Source organism: Plasmodium brasilianum, chromosome 8 (assembly GCF_023973825.1).
Source record: "Plasmodium brasilianum strain Bolivian I chromosome 8, whole genome shotgun sequence".
Lineage (NCBI taxonomy): Eukaryota > Apicomplexa > Aconoidasida > Haemosporida > Plasmodiidae > Plasmodium > Plasmodium brasilianum.
Genome location: NC_090121.1, coordinates 1,360,162 through 1,381,606, shown reverse-complemented (window position 1 = coordinate 1,381,606; position 21,445 = coordinate 1,360,162). Strand labels below are relative to the sequence as shown.

The 21,445-nt window shown below is 23.9% G+C and overlaps 5 protein-coding genes across 5 annotated transcripts; 2 read left to right on the top strand and 3 right to left on the bottom strand.

Moving 5' to 3' along the window:
• Nucleotides 1-624: 624 nt before the first annotated feature.
• MKS88_002458 (DER1-like protein) lies at nt 625-1,815 on the bottom strand (the record flags this gene model as incomplete). Its single annotated transcript, XM_067215470.1, has 1 exon — nt 625-1,815. One exon carries the CDS (start codon nt 1,813-1,815, stop codon nt 625-627), a length of 1,191 nt encoding a protein of 396 aa, XP_067073893.1.
• Nucleotides 1,816-3,264: 1,449 nt separating this feature from the next.
• Nucleotides 3,265-4,188, bottom strand: MKS88_002457 (serine/threonine protein phosphatase 6; the record flags this gene model as incomplete). The annotated part of the gene is made up of 1 exon (XM_067215469.1): nt 3,265-4,188. One exon carries the CDS (start codon nt 4,186-4,188, stop codon nt 3,265-3,267), a length of 924 nt encoding a protein of 307 aa, XP_067073892.1.
• A 2,607-nt stretch (nt 4,189-6,795) lies between these two features.
• On the top strand, nt 6,796-10,260 carry MKS88_002456 (uncharacterized protein; the record flags this gene model as incomplete). The annotated part of the gene is made up of 3 exons (XM_067215467.1): nt 6,796-6,829; nt 7,410-7,642; nt 9,583-10,260. 3 exons carry the CDS (start codon nt 6,796-6,798, stop codon nt 10,258-10,260), a joined length of 945 nt encoding a protein of 314 aa, XP_067073891.1.
• A 1,990-nt stretch (nt 10,261-12,250) lies between these two features.
• On the top strand, nt 12,251-13,048 carry MKS88_002455 (uncharacterized protein; the record flags this gene model as incomplete). The annotated part of the gene is made up of 1 exon (XM_067215466.1): nt 12,251-13,048. The coding sequence occupies one exon, from the start codon at nt 12,251-12,253 to the stop codon at nt 13,046-13,048; it is 798 nt and encodes a 265-aa protein (XP_067073890.1).
• Nucleotides 13,049-14,470: 1,422 nt separating this feature from the next.
• On the bottom strand, nt 14,471-18,106 carry MKS88_002454 (RING finger protein RNF1; the record flags this gene model as incomplete). Its single annotated transcript, XM_067215465.1, has 1 exon — nt 14,471-18,106. The coding sequence occupies one exon, from the start codon at nt 18,104-18,106 to the stop codon at nt 14,471-14,473; it is 3,636 nt and encodes a 1,211-aa protein (XP_067073889.1).
• Nucleotides 18,107-21,445: the final 3,339 nt, after the last annotated feature.

Here is a 21,445-nt window from a genome sequence, read left to right as displayed (position 1 = left end):
TCCAAATATAGAGAAAAAAAAAAAAAAAAAAAAAAAAAAAGCTAAAAAAAATACCCATCAAACTTACCAAGCGAAACGGTGAAGCTAGGTACTGTTGTACGTGCATCCACACGCGTAAATATCTGCGCGTAAGTCTATATATATATCCTTCTACATACGCATGTACTTGGACGCAGTATGATACTCGGACAAAAAAATGCGACACACGCTAATGCTGAGACACTTCCAAATAAATAGTAAAAAAAGAGAAGGCAGGGGGGAGGGAAAAAAAAAAAAAAAAAAGGTTTGATGTTGCATGAGAATTTTTCTGAACAGTCAGGTGCAAATGGACAAAACAACTCAGTAATGGTTAAAAAAAAAAAAAAAAAAAAAATACAATAAGTACAAATACAAGCACAAATAAAAATACAACTGCATGTACAAAACTTTTTTTTAAACAGAATAGAATATTTACAGTTATGTAGTCATGCAGTGTATGCCCATTTCGCGTAGAAGTCCAATTTTGTGATCTTTCAAAATTAAGTAATATATATATATATATATATATATATATATATATTTTTTTTTTTTTTTCCCTTTTTCTGTTACTATTGCATTTGATAAAATAGACAAGAAGAACTACCTTTATTCATACTCCTCTCTGTATTTATTGTACTGTTGGTACACTCGCGTGAACTTAAGAAGGAGAAGAAAAAAGCGTCTCAAAAATGTCCACTTCCAATATTTTTCATAAGTAAAAAAGACATAACTTGATAAGATAGAAGCTACTTCATAGAGAGAAAATTCGTTATATAATAAAATATTTTGTATAATAAAAAAAAAAGGAACATATTCAGCTTTAATAAGGAATAATTCAAAACAGTTAATTAACGTGCCTTCATTTATTCTACTCCAATAATAAAGTATATAAGTTGAAAAAACATAACCTAAATGATTATAGTGCTCCTTTTTTACATCGATTTTTTCGTCTTTTTTATTCATAGGAATAATTAAATTTCTTACACTGTAGACATGTTTTTTCATATTCATTATATTTTCATTATACATACTTCCTATTATGGTAAATAAAAGATTTGATATATATCCGAAAGAAAGAAAAATTAAAAAATCTTCTGGTTTCCTATAATGTGCTATTTCTACAGAGGACATATAAATATTTAAATAATTAAACATCAATATATACTGTAAATACAAATTCCCAATATACAAATATGGAGTTATTAACCTCCATATCTCCCACTTTTTAAAAATTTTCTGAAAATCAAATAGTATTAACTTATAAACATTTTTGTTTATATGTATAAAAACACTTAACAGGAACGTACTTATTAAATATAATTTCGTTATAGGAGGTGTTCTTTTAAATGATTTTATGTACGTGTACAGGTAATTATTTTCTATATAATCTACGTTATATAAAGCTTTTATGCTTTCTTTTATTTCACTTAACTTTGTGGAGTTTAAAAAAAAGAAGCCCTGCTTGTTTTTTCGTACTATTCCTTTGGGATAATTCAATGAAAACCTCTTTTTCTTTTTTTTTACTATTTTGTTTCTTTCCTTGGAGTAGTAATAGTAACGTTTTAGTTTGTTATAACTGTGCGTTATGTTACTATTACTAGGTGGTGTGTTGCTATTATTAAGTACTGCGTTGTCATTGTTGCATACTGCGCTGTTATTCCCATTATTAATACCTTCCAGTGGGGTATTATTATAATTTAGCAGTTTCCACGCAAAATTGTTTTTTATGCAAACTTTCGCATAGTACCTTGCATTCACAGTTATACTTAAAAAAATAAATATCCTACCTAAAAACATTTTCTATTTTAAAAATTGTACATACATAAATTACATAATGCATATATGCACACATATTTTATGAGATGTACACGTGTATTAAGCATTGTATATGTAAATTATTAGCTGTATATGTAAATTATTAGCTGTATATGTAAATTATTAGCTGTACATGTATATTATGAGCCGTTCAAGTAAATTATGAACTGTACATGTAAATTATGCGTTGTACATGTTTGTTATGCATTACACTAATTTTTCCATCTTCAGTTTTCTGCTATTTTTGTCGCCCTCTACTCAAAATATAGTATATAACATATAAACACTATTATGGTTTTTGAAAAGTTACAAACATAGCCCTTACGTTTTATTAAGATACAGTAAAAAAAAAAAAATAAAAATAGCATTTTTTTCAAAATTTTTTCTTCATTTCAACAAAATGATACAGATAAACATTTTATTCTTTCCAAAGCATTCCACTCCTTAAATATATATATATATATATATTTATGTAATATATGCTTATATAAAAAAAAAAACAAAGAATACTATAAAATGGGAAAAGGGTAAGAAAAAGCAGTAACCGCAACAGCAAATTTTGTGAACAAATTCCTTGACACCGTTCATACATGTTTCTCTGTGATATACATATATACGACTTGCCAGTTATTTTTAAAACTAGGCCCTTTTATCATCTCTTTTTAAGAATATATTCAAGTTAATTTAACTTTTTCCCGGAGATGGAAATTTGCGTTCACATACGCAAAAAACATTATTACTTCGTTATATATATATATATATATATATGTGTGTGTACACAAGTACGTGTGTACCATACGTACACATACTTATCAAAGGATTAAAAAGAAAAAGCTGAGTTTGTTTAAGAATCAAACATACGAAATTTTAGAATGGGGATTGAAAAAAAATTAAGGCACGAATATAAATAAATGAGGAAATTAATACATAAATGAATACATAAATACATAAATACATAAATACATAAATACATAAATAAATATATGTATAAATACATACGTAAATACATATATAACGCTAAAATGGCATATTATAATAATGTGCCGTAATAACATACAGTGGAACATAAATACTGAAGCTCATTAGGTTCAGCAGTGCGCTAAATTTCTTGCTGGACGAATATAAGCATTTAAAAACATAAAAAAAAAAAAAAAGAATAAAAAGAGGGCGAAAAAAAAATTAAAAAAAATAATGCGTAAAATAATGGGCATAAATAACGAGTAAAAAAAAATAAAAAAAAACTGCAAAATGGTATAACATATACGAGTTTGTAAAACAAATTAGTGCATTATTCTTTTACACTAGAACATTTACCCGATTGACGTTATACACTACGATGAAATGCGATTCGCTTCTATACCCTGTTTCACACACCTCAGTGATGTAGGTTCGTCACGACATACCGCTTCTGTCATGAGGTTCTGCTAATTTTCATAAAAAGTACGGAATGGTAGCCTTGTTTTTAATTGAGTTTCTAGAGTCAGGAGTATCCTTGAATATTAACATTTGCCTGTTCATATTTTCATCAATTCTCATAATTGCTGCAACGTTTCCACATCGGTAACAATAATTTGGAGCTGACCATACTGTAATAATTGTAGAGTCATCAAACATATAACGATAACCCTCCATGGCTAGCTGATGTGCTCTAGCTATTAGTTCAAGATTGTTAATATAATTAAACTTTTTAGTAACTTTAGGTCCAAATAACCAACCAGCACCCCTCGGATTAGCTACCCAATCCTCAACTTCATCTGGATCAGACCACATGATATCCCCAAAAGCTCCTTCATGTGGTATTTCTTGGACTCTATTAATTAATCTTAATTGATCAATTAATTTTATTTCTGGAGAAAGACCTCCATGAACACAAAAAATTTGATTGTCTACTAGTGCAGCTAATGTTAAATAATCAAATATATCTGTACAATATTTCCATGCATTTGCATTACCATATTTTTTAAAACATTCATCATAAAAACCGTACACTGTTGTAATTTGTCGGCTCTCATGATTTCCTCTTAACAATGTAATATTTTTTGGGAATAATAATTTTAATAATAATAAATATTCAAATGTTTCTACACTATTATATCCTCTGTCTACATAATCTCCTAAAAAAATATAATCATTGTTCATTATATCACCTCCGACATCAAATAATTCTAATAAATCAAAAAATTGCCCATGTATGTCTCCACAAATGATAACTGGTGGATTTATAGCTTGAACATTGTTTTCTTCTACTAATATTTCTTTCACTCTCTGACAAACTAGCCTTAAATCATTTTCATCTAAAAGTTTAGGTGGGTTCATGCGTAATTGCTCAATCCATTTTTTTTCTTCTCTCGTCATTATTGTGCGACCTATTATAATGGGATGCCCGTGTGCAGGAAAACGGGAAAAAAGGAAAAAAAAAGAAAAAAAAAGTTAACACATGAGTGGCATTTTAGTGATATATTTGTAGCATTTTGGTAATGTTTTAAAGGTATTTTTTCTAACATATGTATGTTATATTCGTGCCATTTTAGTGGCACATGAAATGATATTTTTCTGACACATGAATGGTATTTTAGTAACATTTAATGAAAAATTGCCTGACTTGTGCATAAAATATACATAACATGTGAGTAATATTAAATCAAAATTTTTGTTACACTTCAGTGATATTTGAAAAAATTAGAAAAAAAAAAAAAAAATGACGAGCATAACTCATTCGTGTGTGTGCAAAAGGTGCATCAAAAAGAATGTATGTATATGAACATTAATACTTATGTACACAGAAACAAGTGCAAATGCATTTATGTATACGTCGATATGCGTGCAAATATACATATATAAGCACATATATATGTATATGAGCATATATATATGTATATATGTACATATATATACGTTCAGATCTATCTATATGTGTGTACGGCCACAATTCGTGCTCATTTTAAGCTCTCCTTTTTTACGTATATGTCATCGAAATGGTAGGAAGGGCCTTATCTATGATAATATATGGAGATTAATAGAAAAAGGGAAAAGAAAGAAGAACGAAAAAGAAGCGAAAAAAAAGGAAGAAAAGGTGGAAGCAGCAAAGGTAAAATAGGCGTTGAGGCTACGCTATATATATATATATATATATATATATATATACATATGTATATGTAAGTATACATACTCTATAACAATTTGAGCATAATTTTACAAAAAAATAAAATTACAATAGTAAGAAAATATAACAGATATTAATTCAAAATATTATAAATACTAAATAAAAAAAAAAAAAATGCTAAAAACAAAAAATGCATTTTCTGGAATTTCATTATTTTCAAAAAATTAAAAATATGTACGTTATATATACATATATATATTAAGTATATTTATACATGTAATTTATGTTGAAAGTCTCTTCACCTTTTGGCAAAAAAATATATATAATTATAAATAATATAGCTGTTGTTTATATATCATTATTAAGTTTTTATTTTAAGAAGCAAATAATTTAATCTTCAAATAAAAAATATTGAAGATGTCGCAGAGCTTAAAAATTAATTCATATTATTATTCAATTTACATCCAAGGAAAATAAAATTTCTTTTTCCTGCTGTGAAGTTTGTTAGAGGTAAAATATTTTATTTGCATATGTTAAACGCATATTCGTTCATCTATTTCTTCTTTTTTTCTTTTTTCCTCCTTTTCCTTTTTTCTCTTTTTTTTTTTTTTTTTTTTTTCCTTTTATGTAAATTTTAAAAAATACTAATAATTACCACATAACAAATAAATTAACAAAAGGGAACAATTATATAAAAAGGAGTTCACTAATAAGGTTACGGAATAATGTCTTCTTATACGTTATGAGTACTCCTTTTATGTTATGCTTGTTCCTATAGCAAAACAATTGCTGTCAATTTTATGCATAAGACCTATATTTCTATTTTTCCAAAAAGGCTATTCTTATATTTACATTCTTTGCAGAATGAGAAATACACATTAAAATAGCAGTATAATAATAATGATGATATGATAATTATGATGATACGATAATTATGATGATACGATAATTATGATGATACGATAATTATGATGATACGATAATTATGATGATACGATAATTATGATGATAATAATGGCAAACCTTTTACGCGGATGATTTTATGTAAATATGCACATGCGATGTTTATATTATATTACATTATTAGTAGAATTCATATATTTATATATTTATTTTTTATACGTACATACTTGTGCATATACTATGTACGCACAGAGACATATATATATATATATATATATATATATATATACGTAGGTGTACAAGTGCATAGACAAACACGTACGTATATGTCAACGTGATGTACTTCAAAAAATCCTGTTCATACGTTACAAAATGGGGAGGAAAAAAAAAAAAAAAAAAAAGCTACTTGGAAGTAATTAATCGCTTAAACACCATAGGTCCAGTCCTATTTGTTTGTACACATCATATTAATTTAGTAAAAAAAAAAAATTCTCAAATTGACGATATATACAGATATATATATATATAAATATACCCTTTTCGTATATTTCAGTATTTCGCGCATTGAAGTTTGCAATAGTAATCACTATTAAAAAAAAAAAAAAAAAAATAGCTGCTTTTTTTTTAAAAAGGGTGGAAATTTTTAAATTTAAATGCATTATTTAGACAAATACATTTTTTTCCTTTTTCCTTCCCCTCACCCCATTTTGTTTTGTTTTGTTTTGTTTTTTTTTTTTCTCAAATTTATCAGTAAACTTCATTTCCCAAATGGCGATTTCAAAAAGAAATTTGAGAGAAATTTTATAACTGTGAAACAAAATAGTAGCAAAAAAAAATTTAAGCAAATAGAAACAAAACAAATGACAATAAAACGAATAAAAATAAAACATTTAACAACAAAACGAATAAAAAATGGACCCACAACAATACAAATAAATTCCCGTTCATTCGTGTAAATGAATGTTATTGCAGATTTGTGTAAGCTGAAAAGTACTTCAAATAGTAATACACATATAGTTGCGTTAAGAACTAAGAAAAGGGATGCAGCAAAATTTTGTTTAAAAGATCTACAAAGGTGTATTATATAAAAAATAAACAGCTTTTTAAATTTCTTCTTTTTTTCTTGTTCAAAATGTAATAATTTTTTTTTTAATTTAATACATACAATTTTTTATAATTTTAAGCGTAAAACTTTTTTGCGTATAATATTATATTGTAACGGTAAAAGAAGATATATAAAGAAATAACTCGTTTGTAAAAACATCTATCACAGCTATCAGGTTAGTCCATATAATCAATTGTATAAAGATATAGATATTATACTTATGATATAATTTTATTTTCTTGTACTTTCCATATAAAAGTAATAATTTCCTTCTTACTCTTAAGAATGCTTTTCCTTTCAGTTCACCTTTTCAAAAAAAATTGAATGTTTCTTTTTTAATAGATATAAATGAAACAAATATTTTTTTTATTTATTTTATGCATTGTTTTCATAATGACAGCTTAAACTTATACAATTTTTTTTATTTTCCTTGTTTTGTTCGTTAAAATATTCTTTACTATGAAGAAAAAATTAAATTAAAACCAATTAAATTAAAACAAATTAAACCAAATCCAGTTAAACCAAATCCAATTAAACCAAATCCAATTATACTAAATCCAATTATACTAAATCCAATTAAACCAAATCCAATTATACTAAATCCAATTATACTAAATCCAATTATACTAAATCCAATTATACTAAATCCAGTTAAAATAATTAAACTAAATCCGTTTAATACAATTAAACTAAATCCGGTTAAAACAATTAAACAGAATAAATATTACTACACGTATATTATTTATTTTATATATTTTACAACTGTACACAAGTATTTATATAATATAAATATAATAATATACTATGTTTATACTATTTTTTTTTTAAATAGATTCATTTTTTTTTTTTTTTTTAGTTTAAAAACAGCTCGTTCAAATTCACAATACCACAATATTTCATATTTAAAATAGAACAGCCAATATATTACTAAGATATGTATACTATTTAACAAAATTGTTCAACTATGCTTTAGTATTTATTACGTATATATATATATATATATATACATATACATATACATATACATATACATATACATATACATATACATATACATATACATATACATATACATATACATATACATATACATATACATATACATATACATATACATATACATATACATATACATATACATATACATATACATATACATATACATATACATATACATATACATATACATAAACATATACATATACATATACATATACATATACATATACATATACATATACATATACATATACATAAACGTATAAACGTAAATGCATTATACATGTATACTTATACATACATTCATAACATATATATGTTGGTATTTTTTTAGAATTTAAAATTTTTATCAACACAATTAAAAACACATAAACCGGAAATAAACATACATATATATATATATACACGCATTTATGAATTTACCAATTAATAAGGTATAATATGTAAAAAATAATTTTTAAAAAAATAAAGATAAATAAAGAGTTTGTTTAACCATTTATACGTACATACAATTAATAAGGTATAATATGTAAAAAATAATTTTTAAAAAAATAAAGATAAATAAAGAGTTTGTTTAACCATTTATACGTACATACATATATACACAAATATATAATATATATATATATATATATATATATATATATATATATATATTTATATATTTATATAATTCCTGAATATAAAATATGTTAACTGATACTTACTCATTGAAAAGCGAACGGAATGCGTTATATAAAAAAAAAATAAATTTGAGGAAACTTTTTTTTTTTATATTTATAACTTTTTTGATAAGGAAAATTGAGTACATTTTTATTTAAAAAAAATCGCTTAATTTTTTTTATATATACATGGACATATACCTTGTGTACTTCAATAACTACGATATATTCTATATATATATATATATATATATATATATATTTATTTATTTATTTATTTATTTATTTGTAGTTCATTAGTTCATTAGTTCATTAGTTAATTTGTTCATTTGTTCATTTGTTCATTTATATGTTAATGTACGTATAACAATTTTTTGTTATTAAGGAGTACACAATATATGAATACATACATATATATGTTTGTACGTACATGTACTTATATATATGTGAAACAGTTTTTTCCACATAAAATTCTGAAGATACTTTAAATGACATCAAAAAAAATAATTTTAAAATGAGTACATATTTTTCTTCTGACAATGAGGTATGTATAAACATCCTAACTCCATGATAGTAGTGCTCTTAGAAGCACAAGGATGTGTATATATGCACATATGTACTCATATCTACGTATACGTATAAATGTATGTATATGTGCGTATGTGCATGTATAATTATGTATATATATGTATATATAATGGAATACATTTTACCGCGTTCCGTTTTTTAGAATTTTAATGTACTGCACCATGTATCATATGTACGTATGTGCGTATGTACGTATGTGCGTATGTACGTATGTACGTATGTACGTATGTACGTATGTACGTATGTACGTATGTACGTATGTATGCATGTATGCATGTATTTATGTATGTATGTATGTATATATGTATGTATATATGTATGTATATATGTATGTATATATGTATGTACATGTGCATAACATTTTCCCCGTTTTGTTTTCATTTTATCAGGACGAGATAAAGTTAATAGAAGAACAGTACCGAAATATCCTAAAATTAAAAGCGCGCAATAGCGTATCGAGTAATGAAAAAATAGCTAGTATAAGTAATCACAGTCATATGAATTCTTCTCCAAATAATAGTAATAGTAATAAGCACATCGTAGAAAATGAAGAAATAAGTAGTAACGATTTAATGAATATAAAATTTAGTCAAAGTGGACCACATAAGAGACATCATGATTTTTACAATAACAAAAATTCCTTTCAGCATTACTTGAAAAAATTAAAAACATGTAGAATTGACTCCGATGATTTGAGAAGGACACTTTTAGAAAAACGTATTGCTTATGATCGTGAAAATCAAATTATTAAAACGATTCAAGATGATGAAAAGAAAGGGATGGGTATGGGTAGTGAATCAAATTCTTCTTCATCAAATCATGAAGGCTTACACTTATATAGAAAACTTAATTTTCTTAATAAAAATAATAGAAGCAAGTCAAAAAATAAAAATAGAAAAAGAAAAAGAATTAATGCAAAATTTGATAAAAAATTTATTCTAAAATGTAGAACGTGTAAATTTATTAACCCTAATGGATTTAATATGGGTGATTATTACACTTGTCAAAATTGTGGATATAACGATTTTTCCGTTATCAGATCGAGTTCACCCAATAACGGGGAGTAGCGCACGTAAACTCGGACTCTTTATGTGCACATATATTTGTACATACATAAATTTTTGTATGTATATATGTATGTATATATTCATATATACCATATGTACAGCTTGCTTCCTTTGCAACCCATTTTGAGCATATTATTATGCAGCACGTACTTCATTAAAAAGACTGCCTTTATCTTACATTTTATTAAGTTTATGCTTAGGTGAACACACGTATGTATTTACGTATGGATATTAACATATGTATATTAACATATGTATATTAACATATGTATATTAACATATGTATATTAACATATGTATATTTACGTATGTGTATTTACGTATGTGTATTTACGTACGTGTATTTACGTATGTATGTACGTTTGTATGGACCTAATTTTTTCTAATCATATTATTGATATGTAAATAAATTTTGATTTATTTTTTATTTTATTACTACACATAATTATAAGGTGATTTAACTTTGCTTTTATTATTTCTGTATTTTTCATTTCTTTTTTCTTTTTTTTTTTTTTTTTTTTATATGCTTCATTTTTTTTCCCTTTTTTATACCTCTTTTTATTTTTTATTTTATTTTATTTTTTTTTTTTTGGCATAACAGTGACCTATCAGTATTTCACTATAATTTAAAAAATTGCGTTGTATAATTTTTCCTATACATTAATAAATAAAAGAAAAGAAATATATCAACTGTCTAAACACAGAATAGAGAAAAGTTCATACCCCCGTTTGTGCATAAGTAAGCGAAATGAGTAAATTACCAATATACATATATATATATATATATATATATATGTACAAACGTTTTACGCTGTATATATAAATGGTCAATTTTGAAAAAGTAATTACACCATTTTTACTCAGCAATTAATGTATATATGTGTGCTACATAGGTACAATTTAAAAAAAAAATAAAATAAAAGGCCGCCCGCTTATACTGAAATTGTGCGAGTGGCAGCTTTTCCTGTTATTTCACCATTTTTCCAATAAGAAAAAAATTAAAATATCTCCTGAGTACCATCATATATACATATATGTAATTATATTCTAATAACCTTTTAACTGGGACAATAATGGAGTAAAAAATAAAAATTGCTATAAAAGAGTTCGTACATAGCACAGAATATTTCATTTTCCACTACGAATAATTTTATTAACATAATAAAGGAAAAGGGCGTCCCTTCTTAACATGTGTGAAGATTTCATTCTTTATATTGTAACATATATACATACAAATACACTAATAAACAGCCTTTATATTTTTTACCTCTCTTCAAAAAACCTTGAATTGAAGTTCATTTTAATTTTAAAAGGAGCAAACGGATGCGCTTGCGGCTGCATTGTTTAAATTATGTACATTATATATATATTCATATACATGTATATATATATATATATATATATATATATATAATATATATATATATGCACATATTTTATTATACTTGTTATATATTTATTATTCATATTGTTATTACTCATATGCAAAAGTATGGTAGCAATTTATGAAAAAAAAAATTTATTTGTTATAAAGGAAAAAATAAAAAAATTACAAGAAAAAAGGGAGCAATGTAAAATAAATATTTGGCAGAAAAAAAAAAAATAATAATGAGATAGCTGGATAAAGTAAATTTTCCATTTTAAAAATAAACGCAGTTTTAATTGTATTTTTTTTTTTTTTTTTTTTTCTTAAAATTTCATTAACAATGCTTTTTAATTTTTTGCATTCACGTGCGACTTACAATAATTGGAAAATAAACAATATTAAAAATATAAGTATATCAAAATGAAGTAAAATGTTTCTAAAAATAAATCTAGTGCAGGTGTAGAGATCCTTTTGTATATACATATATATATATATATATACATATATACATATATATATACATATATATATATATATATAAGTATATATTAGCTTGTTAATGCATAAAAAGGAGAAAGCGAAAAGCAAAGCCGCCTTTCTTTTTTTTTCATTTTTATAAGCATAATGGGAGGCCATGGGGGCTTGAATATCCTACCCCAAAAAAAGTGGAATGTTTATAGGAAAGATGTTCAGTATAAAGTTAATTATGATGAAAATAAAATTATAAAAGAAGAAGAAAAAAAAGAGAGAAAAAAGAATGAACTTGCATTTGAAAAAACAATTAGTCATCTAAAAAACAACATACATATACATTATAATAATGAAAAGAAGGGAACTACAACTGAATACAATGAACATATTAATTTATTTATGCAAGAAGAAAAAGAAATAAATAGAAGAAATAAAATGCATGAAGAATATTTAATAAAAAAATGTCACTATATATATAACGATGAGAATTTTAATGGAGGAAATTGTATCTATGATAAAAAAAATAATGCGAAAATTATTTCAGACTTTGATAAAATCAAAATTAGTCAAAGCGAGTGGTTTTTAAATAAAGAAAACTTCATTTTTTTAAAAAAGAGCGAAACAAATGAGTTAAAAAATGATCAAACAAATAGACAAACAAAGTGTCAAACTGTGGGTCCGTTTACGAGCAGTTCCCACGATAAACATTCTGACAAATTCAAGCAAAAAAAAGGCTCCTCAGAAAGTAAAGAACATGAATATAATGACGCGAAAACATTAAAACATAGAAATGACAAAAGAGAAAAAGAAAAAACAAAGAAATATGACCATATCAGAACACTTATAAAATATAAAAAGGATAAAAAGAAGAGGAAAAGAGAAAGAAAGAGAAAGAAAGAGAAAGAAAGAGAAAGAAAGAGAAAGAAAAAGGGAGAAAAAATAAAAACGTGAATAAACATAAGCGAATGTGCCAGAGTGAAAAATAGTTGTAAATAAATAGGAGCTAACAAAAGTAATGCTAATACTCGGATTAGCACAAAGTGTATCTAACTTCATTTAATAGCAAATATATATCTTGAGACCCTTTTTAAATTTCACTTATTTCCTCTTTTATTTTCTCATTGCAATACCCCTTTAAAATATATTGGCTCTTTTTGAAAAGACAGGGAAGGGAAAAAAGAAAGTATAAAAAGTGCAACAAAATGTTTTAAATAAACACTTATAAGAATACGCTTTTTTTTCTGCATTTCCGAGTAATAACGAATAATAAATGTTACATGAAAATATATTGCAAATTACACAGGAAAAGTAAGAGTGCTTTTTTTTTTTTTTTTTTTAATAAAATGCGTACATACATACATAAAAGGAGGTTTTCCCCGTTCTATATACAATTTTTTTATTAATTTTTCCAAAAATTGTTGGTTTCGGTATAGTTATAAAAAAATTAATTAAATATATTATGTATATATACATACTACTTTTAATACAAATAAATGCTACCTTCAGCTATTTGTGTAACTTATTCATTTTTGTCATATACAATTATTTATATAAAAATATGCTTTTTTGTGTCTCATTTTTCATATTTCTTTTTGTTCCATTTAGTATCATTTTACTTTTGTTCTTTTATACTAATTTTAGTGATTATTACTGTGTTATTCTCATTTCATTAATGATTTTTTTCGTGTAATAAAATATATCTATGCTCTTTTGATATATTAATAATAGAAAAAATAATTCTGTGTAGCATGGAATTTTTTTTTTTTTTTTTTTGTTTTTGTTTTACACAGGATATATATATACACATATAATATATATGCGATTATGTATGTGTATATTAATAATAAACAACCATTTAACATTCTCATTTGAGTATTTATTTGGTCCTACAAATTTTGTTTCCGCATTTTTTTTACTTTTCGTTTGTATATTTTTTTTCATATTTGTTCACCTTTGAAATGCTGATTTACTACGCATTATTATCATTTCTGTACATTTATAAATTTAATTTTTCCGTTATAATTGATTTATCACGTGTATTTTAATACATATGTAATAGAAAAAAAAAATGAAATGACAATTTTTTTTTTTTTTTTATAAGCTATTAAAACCTAAAATTTGCAATGCAAACGTAAAAAAACACTGTAAAAATGCACTACACAATCATAAAAGAAAATAAAATGAAATATAAAAAAAAAAAAATTAATATAAGGAAAAAGTGAACTTATTTATGTGTGGAATGAGGGATACAACAGCGATGTAAAATGAACGAGTGATTATACAAAAAGTGATTGAATAATGTACTTTAAAAATGTTCAATTTAAAATCTAAAATAAAATTATTTTTAAAGTTTAAGGAGGCCCTTCGTTTTTTTTAAAAATTCTTAATGTTAATTTTACAAATAGGACATATAGGTTTTTTATTAATCCATTCAATTATACACGATTTGTGGAAATTATGAGTACAAGGCAAAAATATAAGCGGTTCATTATGTTGATAATTTTCATAACAAATTGAACATATTTTCAAGTTATTATTCTTATTTTTTTTTATATCAAAATGAACAATTAAATAATCATTATTCTCCTCTAACATTGGAGATGTACCTAAATTCTCATTTGTATTTTCCTCTTCTACTATTTCATTGATAAAAAAATTATTATTGTTTACTCTTCTGTATGAATTTATATTTCCATTAGCAATATCGTTGTTGCTTGTTAATGTTTCTTCAAATATTAAATTTGCACCTAAAATATTCTGCGATACTATTTCTGTGTTGCTGTTATTAAAATCATCACCATTCGAACTGTTACTTACATAGCTATAACTAGCTGTTGCATTGTTATTGCGTCTATTAGAAATAATTCTTCCATTGGATATAACTCTAGTAGTATTATTACATCTGTTAATAGTATGCGTACTTGTAATACGGTTTTCCCCATTAGAAGTTAAAATGGTGCTTCTACCATTACTACTACTACTACCGCTGTTATTATTTCTGTTAATAGTAAGTGCAGTTCTATTATTATTACCCCCATTAGTAATTCTAGTCGTACTTATACTAGTGACTCCGTTATTATTGTCATTTATATTAAGAGTAGTAATATTGTTATTATTCATATTAGTATTGGTATTAATAATATTATTATTCGTCCTGTCTACTCTACTGTTTCCATTGTATCTATTTCCTAGAAATAACGAATGATTTTCTGCGTCTGGGTAAAAAGTTTCAACTGTTACTGTATTATTAATTAAATTGTATCTAATGCTTCTATTTACGTTATTATAGACATTGCTCACATGATTTCTTGAAAAAATACTAGCACTATCATTATTGTTTATGTTGGAATAGCTAAAACTATTAATATTCATATTTAAGTTATTTGTTTCTCTATTCTGCATTGAATTTCTTATACTACTATTGATTGTGCCAACAGTGTTGTTTGTTACTCTTCTTAATGGCCAGATATTGTTAGGGCTATTGTCGAAGTGAGAAAATGAAACGTTTTCACAAATTGTAGGATATCTATTAACTAGATTAGAATATAAATAATTTACATCATTAACACTCCCTGTTATGTTACAAGCATTTTGTTCATAAGGTCTTGTTGAATAATAAGAGGTAGATCTGTCTGATGAAGCTGTGGAAAAATTTTCACGTGAAATAGTGTTGTTATTATAAAAACTAGAATTATAGTTTCCGTTATATGCCATTGAACCTGTTGTTCTACTAATGTTATCTGATGGTATATGTATATTGTAACTATTATTTTCTCTAGTCCTAAATGTATTGTTTTCCCTATAATTCCAATTTCTATATTCGCCGTAACTACTACTGTTATCACTTCTGTTATGAGTACTTCCGCCGTTATTAATGCCACAGTAGTTTCTACTGTTACTAGCACTACTACTATTGTTATTACTATTATTACTGTTATAACTGTTATTATTATTGTTATTATTGTTATTATTATTGTTGTTATTGTTGTTATTGTTGTTGTTATTACTGCTATTATTATTATTGCTATTGTTATTACGATTACTACTACTGTTACTGTTGTTACTTCCTAAATCACGAATACACTTTTCTAATGCAGTATTAATTTTTTTATCTATATTATGCAAATTTTTATATATTTTATTTAATTTTTTATACAATAATACCTTATCAACAAAGTTAATATTTTTATTTATTGTATTTTTCCTTGTTAATTCATTTATATCCCTCAATACACTGCTCATATTTCTATTTACATAATTGCCTATGTCTCTGTTTATATTATTAATAGTACTCATGGATTTCTCTCTAACCTTATTTACACTAGTCTGTATGCAATTCATCATTGTATTTATATTATTAACAATGCTACTATATTTTCCTTCATTTTGATTATTATTACTGTTATCATTATTATCTACATTACTGTTCATGGTATCACATCTTACTGATAATGCGGTATCTCCGTTATATAAAATAGTAGAAATTGATTCTCTTATAATAGATAAATACGTATCATCAATACAACTTTTTTCCCCTGATATATTAAATAAATTCCTTCTATTTCTCATTACATTCCTGTTTACATTTTCAACATCATTATTAGTCAATGGAGTGTATCTTATCTCATTTCTTGTTGCGCTTGTTTCAATAGTATTTTTTGAATTTGTGGTATTTTGTAATGTATTTAGGAAATTATCATTTCTTTGCATGGAACTACAAATTTCCATATTATTTTCTTTTTTATTAATAACTAACGAATTGCTTCTAAAATTATTAAGATTTAAATTGTAGTTATAAATCATATTAAAAAAATTATCTTCTTCTACATCGTCATCATCATTATTATTATAATTACTATTATTATTATTATTATTATTATTGTTATTATTGTTATTATTATTATTATTATTATTATTATTATTATTATTATTATAATTATTATTATTATTGTTATTGTTATTATTATTAATATTATTATTAATATTATTATTAATATTATTATTAATATTATTATTAATATTATTATTAATATTATTATACAACATCACATCCGAATTATTATGTGCACGATGTGCATCACTGAAGGGACGCCTCTGTTCACATATATTTTGTATGTTTGTGCTTGATCCAGAATTATTAGAAATGTCATTATTTAAATTCATTTCGTTTTTATATGTATCATTTACTTGATTCTCTGATTGGCAATCTAGTGTGTGGGCATATAAATGATCTTCAAAAATTGATTCGTCCATTACATCTGAACATATATTGCATATGACATATATAACATCATCTTCCTTACTATCATTTATATCATCACTGCCATTATTATTATTATTATCACAATTACTGCTACTGTTAATATACAAACTTGTGTTATTCCACTTATTATTATTATCATCATTATAATTATTATTGTTATAATTATTACTGTTATAATTAATATTTGCATCATTATTTGCATCATTATTTGCATCATTATTTGCATTATTACTTGCATCATTATTTGCATCATTATTTGCATCATTATTTGCATCATTATTTGCATCATTATTTGCATCATTATTTGTGTTATAACCTTTAGTACTCATATCTGTGTGACTGCTACTGATGTTGTCACCACTGTAATTATGTTCCGTCTCTATTCCTAAATGAGAAATTTGATCTTCATTTTCTTCCAAATTTTCTTTTTCTTTTTCTTCGTCTTCTTCTGAAGACTGTGAACAAATGTCTTCAAGTATACCCATTAAATTTGAATTTATACTTATAACTTCTTCATTTTTTCCTTCATTTAAATCATAAAACTCATTTAATATTTCTTTTTCATAATCCGATTGCACGGATGAATATTCCGTATTTTTGGAATCATCTGAGATTATGATTTCTTCGTTAATTACACAGTCATTTATATTTTTTTTTTCAAAATTGTTTTCATTAGTTACTGATTTGTCATCAACTGATATAATTTCTGCATTTCCTTTTATATTTTCTTCTGAACCATGAATCATTTTAAAAACGTAATTTTTTTAAAGTTTGTAAGTTTTTTTTTTTTTTCGTTAATATTTTATTTGTTTATATTTTATGTAAAACGTTAATGATGATAGAATAAATATTTTACACAATTTTTTTCTTTATACGTATATACATATACATATAAATATATATGTGTACATCTTTTCCAATCATATGTCATTCAAGTAAAATGCCTCAAAACAAGCTGGAAAAAAAAAATTCATGAGAAACCTCATAAAAAAAAAATTATATTTTATAAAAAAATTTTAGTAAAATTTGTAGTTTTTAAATGCATAAAAATTGGAATATTTTTTACATTTCTGGAGATTTACTTTTAAATGACAATAATATAATGAATCATGAATATCATGTATTCAAATATTTACTTAAATACATATATATATATATACATGCATACGTATTTTTTTTTTTTTTTTGTGGGTTATAAATGTTTCCAATATATGAATAATATACATACAAGCAGTATTATTTTTTTCATTGTATATCTTAAAATTCCAAATGAAAGATTTACATATCTTAATAAAGGACGTTGCACAAGTAAAATTCACATGATTTGTTCTACCTTATCTTGCTATTTTTAATGATATATAAATAAATGTAAAACATACTTTTTAAATTTAATTTGTTTTCTGTTGCATTTTTGTTTTGGTTTATTTTACTTAAATTTACATAAATTCACCATTTTTTAAGTAATAATACCTTAATTCGAAGAACATACAAGTATTTAACGTAATATTTTTTTAATATTTAGAAGTAAAATTTTTATATTTATGAACATTGTGTTTATATATTTTTTATTTTAAATTAATTTTTTTCTTTTTTATATTTATTTAAAAAAATGTATATTAAATTCCGTAGTTTCTACTGTTATATTCATATAAAGGAATAAAAAAATGAAGTCGAAAGAGTATTTTTTTTGCCACTATTCTTTTTATAAATATTTTTAAGATCCTTATTATTAATGTATATTTATCCAATCATATTAAAAAACATAATTGGATAGATATAATTAATTTAAATAGTGACGTCATTGCTTTCATCATATATTTGTAACAAGCTTTCTTAATTTTTCTTATTTCTTATGTATTTCATCTTATAAAAGAATCATTTTTTTGTTAATGGAATGTTGATACTATGTGTCTGAGGCATAAATAATTATTATTTTCAATTACATGAACAATTTTTTTGCAGTACATGATAATGTGCTCCATATATGTGGTTCCATAAAAACATGTGCATTTTCTATGTAATAATTTACGTAAACCATAAGTTTAAAAAAAATATTTTTTTTTTCTTTTTGTCGTTTTTAATATAAAGGAATGAAAAACATATAAATAAATTTTATATAATACAATATAAAAATAATATTTAAAGTACCACTACTTTTATTCGGATTAAACTAGAAGAATTTTGCAAGTTTCCTGTTTTAAAATACGTTTTTATTTACTACTTAATTTATACATGCTATTTTTTTTTTTTTTTTCATATGAACATTAATTTACATGATCATGTTATATCAGAAGGTTAAAAAATATTATTGTAGTCGTCATTAAAATGCACATTTCAAAAATATTTTTTAAAAAAAATATTTAAACTCAATTTTTATGAACAACGTAATTTTCTATATTATATTTTCTCCATTTTTCGTGCAGCACGCCCAAGAAACTATTAAGAAAGAACACTATAATTTAAAACATTGAAATAAATAATAACACTATGAATTAAAAACACACATTTCATAATTTTTTTAATAATTAACGTTATCAATTTAAATTGAAATTGTTCCTCTATATTACAATACGTTTTTTTTTTTTCTTTACAATTTAGAGGAACCCTAAGAAAAATTTAATTCTTCCTTTATTTTATGTCATTTATAAAATAATGGGTTCATATAGTCTTACACAATATGTATTTTTTAGTTCATTTTTATAAACAGTATTGGACAAGCATTATGATTTATATTTGCAGAAAATAAACTTTTAAAGTATTTTCATATTTTCCAAAAAATAGTTTTATAATTAAAAAATAAAATTTCCAAAGAAAAGAATGACAATTAATTGCATTTTATTTTCCATAATACTTGTAATAATTCCCAACAAAAACAAAGTATGTTATTAAAACAGACTAGCTTCAATTAAAGAAAAATATTTAATACCTTTATATATAAGTATATATTCCTCCATATATTCATATGGAACGAACACGATTCCAAAATAAGGTGAAAAGATAAAATACATTTTTATTTTTCCTTATCTGTTCAATTTTTTTTGAAGTATATATTCTTGGAAATTAGTAGAAATGTGTTTTTTCATGTAATAGCGCTTTTCACTTTATTTATTACAACAAAAAAAATTGATCAATTTACACGTATCTTTCAAACGTAATGAACATAATACATTTTGTATTATTTAATCTTTTTTTTCGTATAATAATTTTTATCTGATCAACACATAGAAGAGATATAATTAATAAAACGTGTCATAGGTTCATGATATATATTGTAATAATTCATTTAAACAAATAATCTAAAAAAATTAACGTCAGACATCAAAATTATTGTTTGATCATCTGAAAAAAAGATTAACTTCTGAATATTTAATGCATGAATCTTGAATTTTTTTTATTTTTTAGTTTGTACAAAGTTTCTTATTCATTTTTTTAACGTGATAGTTTATCTTGAGGAAAATACTTATAATTACATACTAGTAAATTTATTTATTTCAAGGTCAAATCGATCAAGGGGTAGTTGCAAAAATGCTTTAGATTTAAAATGTTAATCTATATTTTTATAAGTTTAAAAATTACATTTTATATTAACTATGGAAATAAGCTTTAATAGGCCTTCTAATCTTGTTTAAGTAGTAGTGCCCTTGAGGTAATATCTTATTATTTGAATGTTATTCTTTATATTGTACTATAATGATTATGAGTATATCTAAATAAAATATTTTTTATGTTTGTCTTTATGTAATCATACCTCTATGCTCATTTTGGATAATAACTTTATAGTCAGTAATGTGCTTTTGGATATTACATTGGTAATTTTTGTACTTTCAAATACAAAAATAAAATTATATATTTTACTGAAAAATTAAATGTATAAGTAAATTTGACTTTTCTTTAATATGAAAAAAAAAAAAAATTCTTAGATTTATTTTACAAGGTTTCATATCCTATCATTAGTATTTTTTTTATTTGAAATAGCGCAAAATTTACACTAATTAAATGTTAGAGAAAATACAAATCAGATGCATAAAAAAATGCTTTGCTCAGCATTTTGTCTAAACTTTAGAATTCCATGTTGAATAAATTAT